This window comes from Capricornis sumatraensis, chromosome 1, assembly GCF_032405125.1.
Source record: "Capricornis sumatraensis isolate serow.1 chromosome 1, serow.2, whole genome shotgun sequence".
In the NCBI taxonomy this organism is placed as follows: Eukaryota; Metazoa; Chordata; class Mammalia; order Artiodactyla; family Bovidae; genus Capricornis; species Capricornis sumatraensis.
Window position 1 is genome coordinate 203,263,912 of NC_091069.1, and position 22,409 is coordinate 203,286,320.

The window sequence follows — 22,409 nt, forward strand, 5'->3', positions numbered from 1 at the left end:
CCATGAAATTAAAAGACGCTTACTCCTTGGAAGGAAAGTTATGACCAACCTAGATAGCATATTCAAAAGCAGAGACATTACTTTGCCGACTAAGGTCCATCTAGTCAAGGCTATGGTTTTTCCTGTGGTCATGTATGGGTGTGAGAGTTGGACTGTGAAGAAGGCTGAGTGCCGAATAATTGATGCTTTTCAACTGTGGTGTTGGAGAAGACTCTAGAGAGTCCCTTGGACTGCAAGGAGATCCAACCAGTCCATTCTGAAGGAGATCAACTCTGAGATTTCTTTGGAAGGAATGATGCTAAAGCTGAAGCTCCAGTACTTTGGCCACCTCATGTGAAGAGGTGACTCATTGGAAAAGACTCTGATGCTGGGAGGGATTGGGGGCAGGAGGAAAAGGGGACGACAGAGGATGAGATGGCTGGATGGCATCATAGACTCAATGGACGTGAGTCTGAGTGAACTCCGGGAGACGGTGATGGACAGGGAGGCCTGGCGTGCTGCAATTCATGGGGTCGCAAAGAGTCGGACACAACTGAGCGACTGAACTGAACTGAACTGAACTCATAACAGCCAAAGAATGGAAATAACCCAAATGTCGACCAATTGATGAATGGATAAATAAAATGTGGTATTCATACAACAATGAGCTATTAATCAGTCATTAAAAAAGGGTAAAGTATTGATACTTTATATATCATGTCTAGATTAGGCAAATCTGTAGAAACAAGAAGTAGATTAGTGGTTATCTAGGTCTGGGAACTCTAGGGGAAGGAGCTTGGGGAAGACAGTAACTGCTCATGAGTGTGGAGTTTCTTATTTGAGTGATGAAAATGTTATAAAATTGATTGTGGTGATGGCTGCACAACTTTCTGCACAAATACAGGAAAAAACACTGAATTGTACATTTTAAATGATAAATTATTTCTCACTAAAGCTGTTAAAAAAATTTAGTGTAGCATTTTTATAAAAGTGAGTCCAATAACAAGTTAACATTCCAGTCCAAAAGCAAAGTTTGTGTTCACTTGTCTCAAAGAACTAAAGTAATTCTTTTATACAGACTCACTTTCTCAGTTATTCAAATTTCGCCTAATCTGCCATACACATGAAAGTGAAAGTCGCATAATTATATTCCATTTTAAATATAGGTTTAAAAAAATAACTTGCTTCTACAGAAGCATATTTAAGTGCAGGTCAAAGTTTAAAAAATAGAAAAGCAACATAAAAGAGAGTAAGAAAATGTCACATTTCAGTAAGTACGCAAATTATTCTTCCAGTTAGACAAATAAGCCAGTTTTAAAAAAATGAAAAACAAACCAGTTGACTAAATTAATTCCAAATAATGAAATAGTCAAAGAATTGTAGAAACAGAATGAATCTGAAACATAATTAATGCTTCATTTCTAATTTTCCAGGTGAGGGAACGGAGATAAATATATAGATATACATATCTCTATATAATACAGATAAATCATATATAATAAATTATGTTCTTAGGAAATGCCTGAGTTCTTATGAAAGGCCTTTAAAAAGCATCAAAAATCTCCCAAAGAGATGTCCTATCATGCTTCATACACAGATTCTCTCCCAGACTCCAAATCCCGTCACTCTTACGTGATTTCAGCAAAGCTACTTCTTTGAGCTTTCATTTTCTCCTATGTTAAAACAAGGGCTATTACCTGTATTGCAAGGACAATGGGAAAACTAAAGATCTTATATTAAAAGTGACTCATAGAATGCTTAGTTCATTATAGGTGTGGCTTTTATTAATGCACCTTGATTAAAAGCCATGAGTGGAATTAATCATTTTTAAAGGTAAAATAACCATATTTTTAAAAGTCAGTCTTTCCCTTCTGCTAGACGGTTTTCTTGCTATGCCAGTATCTGCTTGCTGTTGGTTGAAATCTAAGCCAGGTCAAGTACCTGTTTTCAGTATGTACCTAGTGATGGATGCTTTTGAATAACCACAAGGAAATGTGAAAGTAAGAGTTAATCACTGACACTGTGTATACGCAAATCTATTTTGTTTTTATTGGATTGAATGTTTTTGGTTCAGGTATTACCTTTTCAGGCCAGTTGCTTAATGCCTGATAAAGCAGGACATGTAACTCAGAAGTAAAACATTCCATGCATAGCCATCATGAAACAAAGATGAGACAAAGAGCTATTTTCCAAGGCCCACTCAGTTACTAAAGTCCAAATTTATATCCTAAAACAGGCAAACACCTAGAGTGAGATCAGCTCAATTTAATGAATTTCAGCGTAATAAAATCTATGTATTAGTCAGCAGGCCTGGCCTTTTTTCAGTGCATATACATTTCCTTTTCACCTATAAAAACAAAGAAATTAAACCAGGGAAGCTCAAAGTGTTTGGTAAATATGTAAGATTCAATTATTTATGAGATAACTTCACGAGGTATAGAACATGACACAGGAATATAACACTAGCTATATTAGATATTTTAGCATATTGCTGAATTCAGTGCCACACATCTGGAAGAACCAGCATAGCCTAAAACCAAAGTTGGCAACCTTTAATACTTGCCTGAGATAGCACCACCACACTTTTCCTGATCTTGGAGCCTGCCACAGATTTACAGATTCACTCACTCTTCCCACCAAGATGTTACTACCGCTCTCCCCCTCACCCCTCACTTCTGAATACTGGGTTCAAGACACTGTATGCCACTTACGAAAGTCATGGCACTCCCTACTCTAAATGGCTACACTGCTTAAAATGTAGACTTGCAAAAATTTTCCAAGAATACTATGGTATTTAGGTGGTCATGCTTTCACTATTAGGCCCAGTCACAGATATTAACAGATTTCTGGTTTCTTGCTTCCTTTTTCTGGGAGGTAGGAACCAGTGGTTTCAGAAGTATGTACTATCCTATCAAGCTACACACCCTCAACTTCCACTTCTGGAGAAGATAAACTAATAAGAACTGGATTTAACCCTCCACCTAAAACAAAAGAAAAATTAGACAAAATTAATGACAAAAAAGTGGTTCAAGATATTGGAAATCAAGCAATGAAGGATCAGCTATTTCCAAGTAACTTAAAATGCATCCCAGAACAAAGATGAGAAACTCATACAAACACAAACATATTCAACATCCAATAGGGCAAAAGTTCACAATGTCCAGAATCTGATAAACTAAAACCACGCATGTGAAGAAGCAGTAAAATATGACCCATAACAGGAGAAAGATCAATTGGAAGTGACCCCAAACTGACAGCAATAGAAGAACTTGAAGACAAGGACATTAAAAGTTATTATATCTAAAAGGTTCAGAAGCAAAGCATGATAAGTATACATGGAAGATATTTTTAAAACACCCAAATTTAATGTCTAGAAATAATGCTACAATGTCTGATATGAAACATGCTTTAGAGGGAATAAGTGGCAGATTAGATATCACAGGAGAAAAGACTGATGAACTTAAAAACACAGCAATAGAACTACATAAAATGAAATGCAGAAAAAAAGACTGAAAAAGGAAAAAAAAAAGAGCATCAGTGAGCTTTATCACAAGTTGAAAAAGCCTACTATACATGTAACTGGAGTCCCTGAAAGAGGAATCTGGCCAAAATGTTTCCAAATTTGATGACAACCATAAATCCATGGATCCAAGTAGATCAACTATACAAAATGTATACAAGACCAGGAACATGGAGAAAACTAAACGAAGGCCTATAATTATCAAATTGCTTCATCCAGCAATAAAGAGAAAGATCTTAAAAGCAGTCAAAGAGACACATTACATACAGAGAAACACTGGTAAAGACAACATCAGATTCTGCATCAGAAACAATGCAAGCAGTATGAAACAGCGTACTGAGTGGAAAAAAAAATATTATCAACCTACCATTTATCCAGCAAAATTATTTTTCAAAACCAAAGGTGATCTGGAGGCAAATTCATAGAGAAATTTATTGAGACAGAAAGGCAAATTCATAGAGAGAGGAAGTATAAGAGAGGTTATTACCAGGAACTGGAGGAGGAGAGTTATTGCTTGATGGATATAAAGGTTTTGTTTGCGATGATTAAAAAGTTCTGGAAGTGAGTAGTGAGAATGGTTGCATGACACTCTGCAATGGCACTGAACTGTACACTTTAAAAAGGTCAAATGGTAAAATTTTATATTATATACAGTTTGGCACAATTTTTAAAAAAGGAATATACTAGAATAGACCTCAAGCCATAAGGCCTAGGAGAAAAGACAGGGAGGAGAGTTTCAAAATACGTGCTGAATAACACCACTGATATGAATTTAAAAGCCTATAAAGGGAATTCCCTGGCAGTCCAGTAGCTAAGGCTCAGCACTTTCACTGCCAGGGGTGGGGGGTTAGGAGGGTGGGGCCAGGTTCAATGCTTGGTCAGGAAACCAAGATCATTCAAAGTGTGCAACCTGGTAAAGAAAAATTAAATTAAATTAAAAAACAAAAGTACATAAAAGTACTATACTTTGTCATATATATATATACTAATGAAAGATTAGTGGTTGCTTGGGGATGGCGGGATAGGAGTAAGAAAACTGTTTAGACTATAAACATATTCTATGATAGCAGCTGCCTCTTACAGAGGGAAGGAAGCCAATGCATTGGAGATGGGGATGCCAACAAGGACACACGCTCCCAGAGACCAGAGCATGTCTGGAAGCCCTGGTGCCCTACTGGGCTCCTATGTCCTTTCTTGTTCAACTCTCAACACATCTCCACTCCACCACTCCAAGGGGTTTCTCTGAGGTGGGTCCCAGCCTGATCCTTTTGCCTCTCAGGCAGCACCACAGCCTGGTATATAAACAGTAGCAGCCAGAATTTACCGGGCACAATGTCTGGAGCATGGAGCTGGGGCAGAGGCCAGAGCTGAGAGAATTGCTTGGGATTTCTTAAAGTTAGCTACCTTCTCATGGGATCCTCTACCCCAGTGAGCACAGGAAGACTTTCCAGGGACTACCATGCTAGACAGTTTATTAAAGGCATCCTCTTCCTCAGCTTCCATATAAACCCCCTTCCAGAAACCATCTGCCTGAGAACATGCCTGGAATGTAGGACCTCACCTCACCTCCTTTTCAAATTTTTCTTTTCCTATTTTATTTTTACAAAAGCATATATAACTACCATATGATCCAGTCATTCCACTTTTAAGTATTTACCCAAGAGAAAAGGAAACATATATCCATTCAAAGACTTGTATGTGACTGCCACAACACTTTTATTTATAAATAGCTTATTATAAACTATTATTTATAATAGCCCCAAACTAGAGAAAACCTCAGTGTCCATCAACAGATGAACAGAAAAACAAATTGTGGTACATCCACATGTGGGAATACCACTCAGCAATAAAAAGAAACGAATTACTGACACATAGAGCACATGACTCAATAATTATGCTGAGTGAAAGAAGCCAGACACCTGCTCTCAAAAAAAAGGGCACATGTTGTATGATTCTATCCCTATAACGCCCTAGAAAATGGAAACTAATCTATAGGAACAGAAAGCAGATCATTAGTATCATTAGTTGCCTGGAATGGAGGAGTAGAAGTGAGGAATCGCAGAGCACAAGGAACATTTGGAGATGACAGACATGCTCCCTACCTTGCATCCGATGGTGGTTTCCATGGTGACAAAATTCATCAAACAGTATGCTTAGAATACGTACAGTTTATTGTTTTAATTATACCTCAATGAAGAAATTTTTAAACAAGAAACAAAGGTATGGAAAAGCTGAAAGAATTCATTACCAGTAAACCTCCAATACAGAAATGTTCTCCAAAACAGGAAGTCCTCCAAGCAGATGGAAAAATACCAGTTACAAAACAAGGTCTGCTCAGAGATACTTGGAATATTTTTACTTATTTATATTGATTTTCATTTTTTAATTTTCAGGTTTGGAATTGCAATACTGCTATCTAAATAACTGAAGTTATACTGAATATACATTCAGTCAAAAAGTTTTCACTTACGGTTTTTTTCTGATATGATTACCATCATCAGTACCTAGTGTTAGGGATAAAGAAGAAGTATGAAGAATGATTTACTATTTTAGTTCTTAACATATCAGCTAAAATTACACCAGACTAGAGATGTTTGGAAAATATCACATAAGAGAAATATGTTTCTTCCCATACTCAGTGTGGTTCTGTTAAACTCAGGCACTCTATTTTCTCTCTGTGAATACATCAGATTTTATAATGCAAGATGTTTAATCTAGAATTCAGAAATACTCCATACTCTTTGTGTCAAAGAACATTTATTCTCATTTTAAGTTTCCGTGCATCCCACCTATTGAAGCCAACAGGATGTGAATTGAACTATATCCAAAAAACACCTTCTCCCACTCTTTGCAAATCAACTACATTTCAGCTTTTTCCCTCACATAGTCTTTTACAGGGTGTGAGGAAAAGAAGTTCACAAATGCCACTGGTGAAAGTATAACAAGGGGTACAATATTTACCCCTTTGGAGGTCAATTTATCATCAAGGACACATTTCATTTTAGGGACTTTACAGATAATATAGTACAAGTGTTCCCAAAATACAGGCACAAAGGTATTTACTGCACCAAAATTTTTGACAATTAAACTGCAAACAATCCAAATATTCATCAAAAGGGGATTATTATATAATACTATATATACAAGCTTTAAGAGGAATAAGATATATCTATTTGCACTTATATGAAAAGAGATGGTACATTTACAAGATGCTAAGTGAAAAGCAGGTTAAATAACAGCTTGTAGGGAACTCCCCTGGAGGTCCAGTGGCTAAGACTCTGCTTGTAATGCAAGGGGCCTGGGTTTGATTCCTGGTCAGGGAACTAGATCCCATATGCCATAATTAAGAGTTCACATGCTGCAACTAAAAATCCCACATGCTACAATGAAGATCAAAGATCCTGAGAGCCACAAGTAAGACTTGGCACAGCCAAATAAATAAATTTTTTTTTTTAAAAGAAATAATAGTTTGTATAATATTAGTCTATTTGTAAGATAGAAAAAAATTGTTACCCTATCCATTCAAGTTGTATATTCTCAGATAAAGAGACATTGATTTGTTCATAGCAGCTATTTTTGGAGATTTGAAAATCCCGAGATACTTATTTCTTCAAATAAATCAATGTTTTTGTTAAAAAAGCATGCATGACTCTCAATAAAAACTTTAACAAGAAACAGAATACCCAAAAGCTAGTGACAGAAGTTAACTAGTTTCCAGTAAAAGAGAAGTGACACTGTTAAATTTAAATCAGGTAATCAGACCCTGAATAAGTTAGGATTTATAGAACTAGAAATTTAGAAAACACTTAATACTGGGTTGTAATATTTTTAAGTACATCCTTGGGAGTTCCCTGGCAGTCCAGTGGTAAAGACCTGGGCTTTCACTGCCGTGGATCCGGGTTCAGTTTCTGGGCAGGGAACTGAGATCTGCAAGCTGGGCCGTGCCACCAAAAAAAACAAAAAGAGGCAATAAAGTACATCCTTAAGGAAAAACAGTCACACATATAAGGAACTAAAAGCCACATTGATTACTTCCTGTCCCACACTCTCACTGCATATGAGAACCAGGATATGACTATTACAAACCTACTATTCATTCTAAAATGTTTAGTTAGATTGAGCAAACCAGCTTTTCTACATGCACATCAAAACAAATCAGTAAAACTGGCTTTGAACACAAAGAAAAAAAGCAGCTGTCATAAGTCTGTTTAAAGAAATGAAGCGTGTGATCCTTATTTGCTCTGATATAAAATCCCACAATTAAGCGTTTAGTTTCTAGAACAATGTCTCTCATAAACCAGAGAAATCAAATTATAGTCTTGTCTTCCACTGATCCTAGAGAAAATTTTTTCTCCATGTAAGAATGCCCCAATACCTACATGACTAAAAATAAAGGGGAAAAATTACAACTGAAAAATAATTGCAAGAAACTTAAGAATAATTACTACTGGCTCTGTAGGCCTAAATTAAGAAAAGACTGGTATCAGAATTAACCAGGGTAAGAAGGATCATAGGGGAATCAACAGATCTTAATGAAAAGTTTAACCTTTTATGTGAATGAGGCAAAGACTACAGTTTTATAGATTTCCCTGGAGAATTAGGGCACTTAATAACTATTTAGGGAGAAAGAACTATGAGTTATACTATAAAAGGATAGGCTGTTTCATCAAAGAACTAATTTAATTTACTATGTGACTCCTTTAATTAAAATACACTATTAGGTTAAGAAAAAGCAGAATATACTGCAACTCCCAATGCTTAAATCTCTAATAAGTGATATAAAACTAACCCTGGAAAGCCTTACTACCACCCTTTGTACAATTTACAAATATTTTTTGAGCATGCTATAAACAGTGAGACTTTATTTTGGGGGGCTCCAAAGTCACTGCAGATGGTGACTGCAGCCATGAAATTAAAAGACATTTGCTCCTTGGAAGAAAAGTTATGACCAACCTAGACAGCATATTAAAAAGCAGAGACATTACTTTGCCAACAAAGGTCCGTCTAGTCAAGGATATGGTTTCTCCAGTAGTGATGTATGGATGTGAGAGTTGGACTATAAAGAAAACTGAGCACCGAAGAATTGATGCTTTTGAACTGTGGTATTGGAGAAGACTCTTGAGAATCCGTTGGACTGCAAGGAGATCCGACCAGTCCATCCTAAAGGAAATCAGTCCTGAATATTCATTGGAATGACCGATGTTGAAGCTGAAAACTCCAATACTTTGGCCACCTGATGCGAAGAACTGACTCATTTGAAAAGACCCTGATGCTGGGAAAAATAGAAGAGGGGAGGAGAAGGGGATGACAGAGAATGAGATGGTTGGATGGCATCACTGACTCAATGGACATGAGTCTGAGTAAACTCTGGGAGTTGGCGATGGACAGGGGAGGCCTGGCGTGCTGCAGTCCATGGGGTTGCAAAGAGTTAGACACGACTGAATGACTCAACTAAACTGAACTGATTACTGAGTACTGCTCTAGACACTGGAACTCCATAGAAAAGCCAGAATCTCTGCTTTCATGGAGCTTATAGTCTACACAAACAAGATACAAAGTGAATAGGGGTTCAGAAGAAGAATAGAGGTTCTTGAAGAACACAACATCTGAATTAAGACCTGAATGACTAGAAAGAGACAACCATGTGACAATCTTGGAAGAGAACCCTCCAGGCAAAGATGATACAAAGTATAAAGGTACCAAGACAATTTAAAATGGATGGCTCTAAACCAATTTCATTCATTTATTTGTATTTTTATTTATTTTGGGGGGCACATCACATAGCATGCTGGATCCTAGTTCTCTGACCAGGGATTGAACCTGTGTCCCCTGCAGTGGAAGCTTGGATTCTTAACCACTGGACTGCCAGGGAAGTCCTAAAACCAATTTCTTCTAAAGAAAACACATTATCTAGGGAATTCCTCAGTGGTCCGGTGGTTAGGACTCCCTGCATTCATTGCTGAGGGCCCTAGTTCAATCCCTGGTTGGGGAATTAAGATCCCACAAGCTGTGCGGCATGACCAAAATAAACAGATAAAATAAATATACGTCTTTAAAAAAAAAACAAAAAACCCATATTATATAGAGACTTCTATATGCACTACAGTTTGAAAATCACCGAGTGCAAAAGCACTGCATGGAAAATAAATAAAAAGAAATGATCAAAACAGGATTAAACTAACACTGAGTTGGGTAAGAAACAGTACATTGATGCTAACTATATTTTCCTTTTGCTTTTCCTTTTTTCTTGGCCATGCTGTAGGGCTTAGGGGATCACAGCTCCCTGACCAGGAACTGAATCCAGGCCATGCAATGAAAGCACCAAGTCCTAACCACTGGACCCCCAGGGAATTCTCTATGCTAGCTATATTCTATGCACTGTGCTAAATTATATAGTCTCACTTTCAGGCTGAAGACATATTATGAAACATCCACATCATTTATAATTGACAATATTTAAACAAACCTTTAGATAGAGAAGGTCAAAAAGTCGTTGAATAGATGAGAAAACTCAGTCTTACTCTTAAATAGTACAAAATATAAAATACAAAGCTAGCATTTCACTTATTAGATTTTAAAAAATGTTCAGTTCAGTTGCTCAGTTATGTCTGACTCTTTGCGACCCGAAGGACTGCAGCACACCAGGCTTCCTTGTCCATCACCAACTCCCGGAGCTTGCTCAAACTCATGTCTATTGAGTCGGTGATGCCATCCAACCATCTCATCCTCTGTCATCCACTTCTCCTCCCTCCTTCAATCTTTCCCAGCATCAGGGTCTTTTCCAATGAGTCAGTTCTTCACATCAGGTGGCCAAAGTACTGGAGTTTCAGTTTCAGCATCAGTCCTTCCAATGAATATTCAGGACTGATCTCCTTTAGGATGGACTGGTTGGATCTCCTTGCAGTCCAAGGGGCTCTCAAGAGTCTTCTCCAACACCACAGTTCAAAAGCGTTAATTCTCTGGCCCTCAGCTTTCTTTATAGTCCAACTCTCACATCCATACATGACTAATGGAAAAATCATAGCCTTGACTAGATGGACCTTTGTTGGTAAAGTAATGTTTCTGCTTTTTAATACGCTGTCTAGGTTGGTCATAACTTTTCTTCCAAGGAGCAAATGTCTTTTAATTTCATGGCTGCAGTCACCATCTGCAGTCATTTTGGAGCCCAAATGTTAAAGACATAATATCTGAGGCTGGTGAAGGCAAGGGTGAAGGGATGTTCTCATTCAATGTAGCTGTGCCATAAACTGGTTTAACTTTCTTAGACAGCAAACTGTCACTAGCTACCAAAATTTACAATGTGCATACCATGTGCATTTGCTACTGAGAGAGTCCCATACAACAGAAGAAATTCACATATAAAAATGTTTATTATATAGTAGCCAAAATTTCAGAACCGTCCAATGTCCATCAATCAAAGATTAAATAAACCATGAAATATCTACAATATGGAATATTTCACAGGGTTAAAAAGGTTATGATATAAACTGATGCATACTGAAATGAAACAATGTCCAACACTCATTATCAAAGTTCACTGGCTTGCATATATTTCTTTTTATGTGAAATAAGCTGTTTATTAGTGATGCATAGAAATAAGAATATTTATATATGCATAGGATATAAATGAATGATATACATTAAGCTGCGGTTTCCTTCCCTTAGGTGAGGGAAGAGAGAGGATAAAGGGCAAACAGAAGATTTTTTAAATTTCATAATCATCTCTACTACTTTTCCCCCCCAAACAGTAAACATGGATTACTTTAGAGGAACTTTAAAAAATGTCTTAAAAAGTGAGAATGGGCTTCAGTTTATCCATAGCTTGAAGCTAGAAAAACATCTTTTCAGGGCTCTTCATATCAGTGAATACAGAAATAGCCAGCCCCAAATATTGAATTAAATATTAAAATGCCATTCCTTAAGATCAAATTCCATGAGTATTACAATTAATTGAGACCCATTACACAAAACTAGCACATTCAGGCATCCTTCAACTATACTTCAGTGACATTCCATCATGTAAAATAAAGGCTAATGTGGTTTGCAAAGCCTTCTGGGATCTAGTCCTATGCTTCTCAAACTGTAATATTCATGCAGCTCACATGTAGATCCCGTTAAAATGTAGATTCTGATTCAGTGATGGGGCTGGAGAGCCCCCTTTTCTATTAAGTACCACAGACTGTACTTCAAGTAGCAAGGATCTAGCCCAAGTTCCTTAGCACTCCCCATCCTTAACTTTGAAAATTAACTGATTTAAAAAATAATTTAGAAACTAGCTTTATCTTAAGCATCTCTCCCTCAGCAGTCATTTTTTTAAAGTGAATTAACATAAAATCTCAATTTTTAAAAAGCCCTTTTGGGGCAGCAATAATAGCCCTTATGAATAATTAGCATCCGATCTGAATAGCAATTGAGTAGTATTTTAATTATTTGCTGGCAGGGGGAGCTATATTTTAAAAAGCAGCATTAGTGTAACTAGGCCTCCATGGCTTCTGGTTAACACATTAAATATAAAAACTCTCCACCACCTCCAAAGTTTCCACCACAACCCACAAAGTTGCCACATCCACCTTCACGACCCCTTTGTGATCCACGGACTGCATTTCTTGTTTAGGAAGGGCCTTTTTCATGTCACAGGTCATCCATAGTGTGTTATTTCTGAACACCAATTTTAACAACTGTATCATGATCACCAAAAGTTACAAAAGCAGGGACTTCCCTGGTGGTCCAGTGGTTAAGAATCCACCTTGCAACACAGGAGATGCAGGTTTGATCCCTGGTCAGGGAACTAAGATCCCACATGCCGAGAAGCAGGTAAGCCTGCACACTGCAACTACCAAGCTCACACGCCTCAACTAGAGTCTGTGCACCGCTATGAAAGATCCCCCATGCTGCAACTAAGGCCCGATGCAGTCAAATAAATAAGTAAATAAATACTTTTCAAAAGTTACAAAAGCAAATCCTCTCTTTTCTCCACTCTACCTGTCTTCCATAACTTCTATAGTTTCAATCTTGCCATACTTTTCAAAGCAGTCGCTCATATTCTTTGGTATCTTCTTTAACACCGTCAACAAAAATTTTCTTTGCTTTCAAAAGGGCATTAGGCTTTACAGAATCCTCCAGAAACAACTCTCTGGTTTCACCAAACACCTAGCAACTTCGTGTGGTTCTGCACTTGTTGCCACATCCACCTCTTCAACACTTAAGTCATAAGACTAAGTCCTAGAATGTTTTGTTTGGGCATCTCTCATCACTGCTCGATCTGTCAGTGTGCCCCATTTCTCAAAATGTTCTCTTAAACTATGATCTGTAGTTTCAGAGCAGAGTTCTCAACTATGCTGGTTCCTCTGGGTCATGGCCCCCCTCCTTCTGGTGGTGGCCAGCTGGGGGTGATCTGGTAGTGGTATTACCTCTGTTCCCTGGTGGCTCAAATGTAAAGAATCCATCTGCAATGCAGGAGACCCAGGTTCGATCGGGAGAGAGGATCCCCTGGAGAAGGGAATGGCAACTCACTCCAGTATTCTTGCCTGGAGAATCCCATGCAGAGAGGAGCCTGGCAGGCTACAGTCCATGAGGTCGCAAAGAGTCAGACATGGCTAAGTGTGACTAACGCTTTCACTTTCACTTTGAGACCAGACTTGCCTCTTCCAACTCAAGTTCAATAATGGGACCAAGAGGAGGAGACCTCCCCATTATTTCAACTTAGTGAATTATTGCCCTTCCCCACATACCATGTTCTTCATACCTTCATGCCTTTTTATACCTTATACTTTCTTTTTTCTCTATTTTTTTCTGGTTCTCCCCTCACCTACTCCCCTTCAAAAGCTTTTACTCTGTTAGAGGTTTAGTTCAAACTTTACAGATATTTCAGGCATATGTGAATGCTGTTTCTTTCTTATTCTGAGACTCCTATGCATTCAGGGTTGACTGTCACACTTGTTTTTCGTAAGTCCATCTCCCTGTAGAGTTTGAGGATAAAAAATATCCCTTCTCAGCACACAGATATAAAATAAATGCTGTGTACAAGTCATTAAAGAATTAAGTTTCTAGGACTTCCCTGGTGGTCCCGTGGTTAAGACTCAGCTCCCAATGCAGGGGGCCCAAGTTCAATCCCTGCTCAGGGAACTACATCCCACATGCTGCACCCAAGAGATTGCCAGCAGCAACTAAAGATGCCACGTGCCCCAACTACGACTCTGCACACCCAAATAACATTTTTTAAAAAAATTAAATTTCTGCCACCACCTTTGAAATAATGGTTGTCACAATCACTTTTTCATCTAATTAATCAATAAATTAATTTTGGCTGTGCTGAGTCTATGCTACTGTGCCAGCTTTTCTTTAGTTGCAGCAAGTAGGGGCTACGCTCTCTGGTTGTGGTGTGATGGCTTCTCATTGCAGTGGCTTCTCCTATTGCTGAGCACAGGCTCTAGGGTATACGGGCTTCAGATTGCAGCTCACGGGCACTAGAGCACAGGCTCAAACAGTTGGGGTGAACAGGCTTAGTTGCTCTGTGGCATGGGGGATCTTCCAGGACTGGGAATAGAACCTGTGTCTCCTGCGTTGGCACTCGGATTCTTTATCACTGAGCCACCAGGGAAGCGCCTCTCTGGTACTCTTTTAAACGCTTGAGGGAAAATAAGAATGGCATCAAATTTCTAATATATCTTTCCTTCCTTATATTAATTAGAATTTTTACTACACTTTAAAAACAAACAACAGAATGGCATCTGAAATTGAATGCTCACACAGGCAGCCCTCTCTTTGCCACTCACCTTCCTCATCTATCCATTTCATGGTGAAAAGTTGTTCATTGTCAAAAGAACACATGTCTCGAACCTCATTACAAAGACCCTCGAAGGATATTGAAGGTTCAAAATGTGTTATCATGATATCCCTGAAAAAGAAAAAGGAGTTTTAAGTTAGAGAGTGACTAATAATGCCTGATGATTTGATGGAGTTCAGAGATTCTGTGTGGGCATCAACACGTGTCACTTCCAGTAAACTATCTCTGTAAAAAATAAAACACCAATACTTAATAATGCTTAAAAATAAAAACAGCGGTTTTGTGAGAAATCTTAATCTCCCCTCCTCATTCAAGAAGCCCACCCTACGTGCTTTAACAAATAGGAGGTCCACTTTTGCTCTAATGCTAGTTATCAGAAGCTCACTCTTCTGTGAGCATTATACTCCAAAGACAAGTAGCTCTATTATTGGTCAGCTTCTGGATTATACTTAACTGAAACAGCTTACAGTCTCTAATTGCTAATCTCCCCTTCCCTAGAAGTCTATCTTCATCAAAGAGATGGCCCTTCAAAAATTTAATAAGGATCTGTCACGCCCTCTTCCTCAGCCTGGTGGTTAGGATTAGCAACCACCCAGATTAGCAACCCAATCCTCAAAATTGGCTTTAAAATACAATTCATATTATAAGCTAGACACCCCAAAAACTAAGGAATAGACACAAATGTGCATTTATTTTCATATTACTGTTAGATAAATCATAACACCTAAATAAATCCACTGAGCAGCTATTTACTACAAGACTCAAAAACACAACAAAATGTTTTAGAACAAAAGCCTGGGTGTTCCTCCAAGGAACCATGAGAAGACTCCCTGTGATCTAATCCCCACAGAGTAGCCAGCCACAGTCATCCTTTCCAAGGAAAGTCAGATAGACCCAATGACTAATTCAACAAATATATAGCAATCTCCATGTGCCAGGCTCTGTCATAAGGATTTTACAAAATTAAGGTCGCTCATGTCTTTCCTTTGCTTTAAACTCTCCAAATGCCTTTCCCAAAAGTAAAGGGAAACCCAAAGTCCCAGCAAGGTCTACAAGGCCCTGTAGGAACTGGCCCTTGCTGCCTCTCTGACCTACCTCTTCTACCACTGGACAGATAAACCAATGTTTAGAGTCCACCATCTACCTAGCTAAAAATGTAAGCTTGATGAAAAGTAGGAATTTTGTTCATTATATTCCTAGTGGCCAACACAATGTCTAGCACAGAACGGGTATTCAATAAGTAGCTGCTGAAGAAACGAAGGAAATCTGTTAGGGACGGTGTGAACTGACATGGGTAGTTGGAATATAGAATGTGGAGTAAGAAGTAAGGTATTAAAATTGTTGGTCATCTGCAAAAAAAGTTAAAACTCCAGTCTTCAGAGGCTCTACAGAAGCTTAGCAGAGAGCCACATGTGGAAAGTGAGTGGCCTTTTCTTGAAAGTGACGCTCTTCCCAAGCATATCATGGTTTCATGCCCCTGCCTCTTGGAACTCTTGCCGTGGCTTTCGTAGCAGTCTGCTTCCCTGTCTCCCTTTCTACCATTCTGAACACTTATTAAGCCTCCTCCTGTCTTCAATCATAAGACATTCTTCACACCTTCTCTCATATTCCTTCTCTTTCTCTTCCTGAAACCTAACTCACTTTTAGTGTTTTATCTATTAACTCTATGTAGTTCAGTTCAGTTCAGTCGCTCAGTCGTGTTCAACTCTGCAACCCCATGAATCGCAGCAGGCCAGGCCTCCCTGTCCATCACCATCTCCCAGAGTTCAATCAGAATCATGTGCATCGAGTCCGTGATGCCATCCAGCCATCTCATCCTCGGTCGTCCCCTTCTCCTCCTGCCCCCAATCCCTCCCAGCATCAGAGTCTTTTCCAATGAGTCAACTCTTCACATCAGGTGGCCAAAGCACTAGAGTTTCAGCTTTAGTATCATTCCTTCCAAAGAAATCCCAGGGTTGATCTCCTTCAGAATGAACAGGTTGGATCTCTTTGCAGTCCAAGGGACTCTCAAGAGTATTCTCCAACACCACAGTTCAAAAGCATCAATTCTTTGGCACTCAGCTTTCTTCACAGTCCAACTCTCACATCCATACGTGACTACTGGAAAAACCAAAGCCTTGACTAGATGGACCTTAGTCGGCAAAGTAATGTCTTTGCTTTTCAATATGCAGTCTAGGTTGGTCACAACTTTCCTTCCAAGGAGTAAGTGTCTTTTAATTTCATGGCTGCAGTCACCATCTGCAGTGATTTTGGAGCCACCCAAAATAAAGTCTGACACTGTTTCCACTGTTTTCCCATCTATTTCCCATGAAGTAATGGGACCGGATGCCATGATCTTCGTTTTCTAAATGTTGAGCTTTAAGCCAACTTTTTCACTCTCCTCTTTCACTTTCATCAAGAGGCTTTTGAGTTCCTTTTCACTTTCTGCCATAAGGGTAGTGTCATCTCCATATCTGAGGTTATTGATATTGCTCCCGGCAATCTTGATTCCAGCTTGTGTTTCTTCCAGTCCAGCGTTTCTCATGATGTCCTCTGCATAGAAGTTAAATAAGCAGGGTGACAATATATAGCCTTGACGTACTCCTTTTCCTATTTGAAACCAGTCTGTTGTTCCATGTCCAGTTCTAACTGTTGCTTCCTGATCTGCATACAGATTTCTCAAGAGGCAGGTCAGGTGGTCTGGTATTCCCATCTCTTTCAGAATTTTCCATAGTTTATTGTGATCCACACAGTCAAAACTCTATGTAAGTATCTCCTAAATCTGTAATTTCAGCTCTCTTTGTGGTATTTAATACTCTAGATAAGCTGGTTCCAATTTCTGTTCTCAATGTGATCCCACCATTTCCAGCACAAACACTCTATTACAGACCTCTGTACTCACAATCCCCATACATAATACTTTGATGATCCATGTTTTAACCCTGTCACTTCCTCAGTTTAAGGAGGGAGGTGGAAATTTTTCTTCAACATCATCTTTTTTCTTCAACATCAACTTCCATTAAACCTTTTTTAACCACATAGGCCCAATGGTCTACACTTCTAAACCTGCCCAACCTGTATCTTATGCTCCATTTTTTGTTATTCAATTAATTATATACACACATTCTTAGCTAAATTATAAACTGGAAGATAAAAAATTCTTGACTCTTTACTACATTCATATAACTATTTTATATATACAACAGGGACTCAAATATTTCTTAACTGAATGTAGAAGATTGCCAGGAGAAATATCAATAACCTCAGATATGTGCATGACACCACCCTTATGGCAGAAAGTGAAGAACTACTAAAGAGCCTCTTGATGAAAGTAAAAGAGGAGAGTGAAAAAGTTGGCTTAAAGCTCAACATTCAGAAAACTAAGATCATGGCATCTGGTCCCATCACTTCATGGCAAATAGATGGGGAAACAGTGGAAACAGTAGCTAACTTTATGTTTTTGTGCTCCAAAATCAATGCAGATGGTGATTGCAGCCATGAAACTAAAAGACGCTTACTCCTTGGAAGGAAAGTTATGACTAACCTAGACAGCATATTAAAAAGCAGAGATATTACTTTGTCAACAGAGGTCCGTCTAGTCAAGGCTATGGTTTTTCCAGTAGTCATGTATGGATGTAAGAGTTGTACTATAAAGAAAGCTGAGTGCTGAAGAATTGATGCTTTTGAACTGTGGTGTTGGAGAAGACTCTTGAGAGTCCCTTGGATTGCAAGGAGATCCAGCCAGTCCATCCTAAAGGAGATCAGTCCTGAATATTCATTGGAAGGACTGAGGCTGAAGCTGAAAACTCCAATACTTTGGCCACCTGATGCAAAGAACTGACTCATTTGAAAAGACTCTGATGCTGGGAGGGATTGGGGGCAGGAGGAGAAGGGGACGACAGAGAATAATATGGTTGGATGGCATCACCGACTCAATGGACATGAGTTTGAGTAAACCCTGGGAGTTGGCAATGGACAGGGAGGCCTGGCGTGCTGCAGTCCACAGGGTCGCAGAGTCGGACACGACTGAGCGACTAAACTGAACTGACAAGGAAATATCACTGTTTATGTTTCCTTATTCTATAAACGTGTACAGATTCTTTAGTGTGTTTCAGGTGTTTGAACAAACAGGTTATATGATTTTCATAATAAGTGTCAAACTAATCCTGTTTTAGAGATTTAAAAAGCAAAAGCACACAGGAATATTTGCCAGAGTTTCACAGGAAACAGAAAATTAATTCAAATCCACATCTCCTAATGACACTTGTGCATGCTGTGATCTGACCATTCCCCTCTCCACTCCACCTTCAGAATTCCCCATTAGCAATAGAGCACCTGTCATACCAGCTGCCTAGAATGCTACCAGCAGACATCCCCAATCTTCAGCTTCTTTCAGAGATTTGACTTCTCATCTATAGTCAAAGCCCGTTCCTGGTCAGCCCACAACCAATGACCAGTTCAGTATAAAGGTCCTACTTTAGAACTCCCCAGAGGGTGAGCGAAGGTTTCTGTTGAGACTTCACAGCATCTTGATATTTTCCTACCTAAGCTTGCTTCCTTCCCTCCCCTTATCTTCCATAGCTATCAACCCCAAAAGTACTCCTGAAAAATCACCTGAATGCTCATCTCCAACACTACCTCCCACAACAGCATCCACCCAAAGCATAGCTACCATCAGATGTTATTTTGTGACAAAAGCATAATGGGTATGCAAAGGCACCCCACTCCAGTGCTCTTGCCTGGAAAATCCCATGGATGGAGGAGTCTGGTAGGCTGCAGTCCATGGGGTTGCTGAGAGTCGGACATGACTGAGTGACTTCACTTTGACTTTTCACTTTCATACATTGGAGAAGGAAATGGCAGCCCACTCCAGTATTCTTGCCTGGACAATCCCAGGGACTGGGGAGCCTGGTGGGCTGACGTCTATGGGGTCGCACAGAGTCGGACACGACTGAAGCGACTTAGCAGCAGCAAGTCAATCTCACTTTTAAGAGACTGACTAATAAAAACTATAATCCTTGTTTCAGAGATTTAATGAGTCTAATTTAGTACATGGGCTTCCCAGCTGGCTCAGATAGTAAAGAAGCCACCTGCAATGTGTTTGATCCCTGGGTCGGGAAGATCCCCTGAAGGAGGGAATGGCAACCCACTCCAGTATTCTTGCCGGGAAAATGCCCATGGACAGAGGAGCCTGTACGATTTAGTACATGAAACTAATTTTTTTTTTTCAGAGAAAATACATTGCTAGCACATAAAAACTATACATATTCCCCCAACTAAATGTAAACTTCATGAGAGCAAACATTTTGTTTTGCTCATTGCTGTATCACCAATATCTAACACAACATCTGGCCCAGAATGGATGCTCAATTAATATATGTTGAGTGAATGGAGGTGTCATATGTTGGACTCTAAAAAAAGCATGAGGAAATGTAAAATAAAAAGCATTCCACAAAGGAGGAATGACATATTTGAGGTAGCCATAGTATAATGGTTCAGACATGAGAGCTAAAGCCAGTATGTTTGGGTTTGAATCCAGGCTCTATCACTTACCAGCTGTATGGTCTTAAGTGAATTATTTGACTTCTAAGAATGTTGGCTCAATTTCCTCACCTATAAAATGAGAATAATATTATCTCCTATGCTATTTTAAGGATTTAATGTGTCAAGTGAATTCACACTTGTAATACTTAGAATAATACCTAGCATATTGTTTGGTTTTTAGTCGCTAAGCTGTGTCTGGCTCTTTTGTGATCCCATGGACTGCAGCCTGCACGTCCTGGGATTTCCCAGGGAAAAAATCTGGACTGGTTGCCATTTCCTCCTCCACGAGATCCTCCCAACCCAGGGATCAAATCTGAGTCTCCTGTACTGGCAGGTGGATTCTTTGCCACTGACGCACCAGGGAAGACCAACCTAGCATACAGCATACCCTTAACGTGTTCAACAACTTTTAAAACTTTATGTATTCATGTAACACTTTAAATAAAAGTGGAACCTTATTAGATGAAAATAATCCAGCTTTCTAAAGACAACACCCAGATTGTTCAATATGGTGGAGGGAACAAACATCTATATCCTTTCTGAGTGAAAATATTAGTTTCTCAGTCGTGTCCAACTCTTTGTGACCCCATGGACTGTGGCCCGCCAGGCTTCTCTCTTCATGGAATTCTCCAGGAAGAATATAGGAGTGGTTTGCCCATTCCCTTCTCCAGGGGATCTTCCGACCCAGGGATTGAACCTAGGTCTTTCACACTGTAGGCAGATTATTTACTATCTGAGCCACCAGGGAAGCCCCTTTCATTCTAAGGGCCAACGGAAATGACAGAAAATTGAAAATGACAAGTTTATCAAAGTCTTAGAAAAGGCATCAACAGCAGACCAGAAAGTATGAAAAACTCCTGGATGACTGAAAACAGATGAGATAAAATTGATGGAGAAAACATACCAGCCCCTAAAATTAAAGGTAACTGGAACCCTTTAAAGAGAGAAGTTTCACTGGCACAAAATTACTTTTCCTTCTCTAAACATCTAACCACAGGTTTTCAAGTGCACCACACTTACATAAGCGTTCATTATAACTGCTTTTTAAAAACTGCTTTAAAAAATATGAGTTAAAGAACAGAATAACATTATATACCTTTACAATGTAAAAATTAAAAAGAAAAATCAAGACGTGAGAAATAAAAAGGAAGTATAAATTCAAAAACATGTCTTTCCTAATGGAGAGTCAACACTCTTATCTAAAACTAATAATTAAATATAAAAGCAAAGAAAAAAAAATAACCTGAATTTAAAAATAGTCAAAGGACTTGAACAGACACTTCTCCAAAGAGTATATACAAATGGCCAACAAGCTTAAGAAAAAATGTTTATCATCACTAATTATCAGAAAAATGCAAATCAAAACCATATTGATAGGGCAGAAATTAACACAACAAACTATACTGTAAATCAACTACACACCAATAGAAAAAAACACGATAAAATGTCACCTCATATCCATCAGGATGGCTATTATCAAAAACTTAGAATAACAAGTGTAATCAGAGATGTGGAGAAACTGGTGCCCTGTGTACTACTGGTGGGAATGTAGAATGGTGCAGCAGCTATAGAAACCAATGTGGATGTTCCTCAAAAAATTTTAAAAAGTATTTCCATATGATCCAGCAATTCCACTTCTGGCTACATATATCCAGAAGAACTGAAAGCAGGGAATCCAACAGATATCTGTGCACCCACATTCACAGCAGCATTATTCACAATGGCCAAAAGGTGGAGGCAACCCAAGTGTTCACTGACAGATGAATACATACACTAAATGTGATATACAAACACAAAGAAGTATTATTCAGCCTTAAAAAGAAAGTAAATTCTCATGTATGCTACAATATGAATGAATCTTGAAGGTGAAATAAGCCAGTCGCCAAAAGACAAATACTGTATGACTCCATGTATATGAAGTATCTAAGTACTAAGGACTAAGGATTCGCTCAGTTGTGTCCAACTCTTTGTGACCCCATGGGCTCTTTGTAGCCCACCAGGCTCCTCCGTCCATGGGATTCTCCAGGCAAGGTTGCCATTGCCTTCTCCAGGGGATCTTCCCAACCCAGGGATCAAACCCAGGTCTCCCGCGCTGCAGGCAGACGCTTTAACCTCTGAGCCACCAGGAGTCAAATTCATAGAAACAGAAAACAGAATAGTAGTTGCCAGGAGTTGGGGGTTGGAGGAGGACGAAGAATTGTTAATATGTAACTTCAGTTTTGCAAAATGAAAAAGTTCTGGAGATTGGTCACATAACAATGTGAATATAGCTAACGTTACTCAACTGTACACTTGAAAATGGTTAAGATAGTCAATTTAAAACATTTTACTATAATTATAAATAAAAGAAAAAGCAGGAGGAGGTATATTATTTAAGTTTTACATGTGAGGCAATGAAAAAGTGCTAAATTCCTCATCTTTCATACTGATCAACAGATATAATAAAAAGAAAGCAAAATTTTAATAGTAGTTAAATCTAGGTGGTGGAACTGGGGATTAGGAGGAGACAAGAGATAGAAAGAAGAGGTACTTTGTAAATATTGAAACCCTTCTGAATGGCATAGATTATAATTAATTTTTCTACCATGTAAAGGTATGATT

General features: G+C 38.8%; 1 protein-coding gene across 1 annotated transcript in view; it reads right to left on the minus strand.

Annotated features, from left to right (window-relative positions):
• Positions 1 to 22,409, minus strand: part of PRKCI (protein kinase C iota) — a 66,487-nt gene that overhangs the window by 35,983 nt on the left and 8,095 nt on the right. The window contains exon 2 of the mRNA XM_068963627.1: positions 14,275 to 14,396. Coding sequence (XP_068819728.1) covers positions 14,275 to 14,396 — 122 coding nt within the window. The remainder of the gene's footprint in view (positions 1 to 14,274; positions 14,397 to 22,409) is intronic.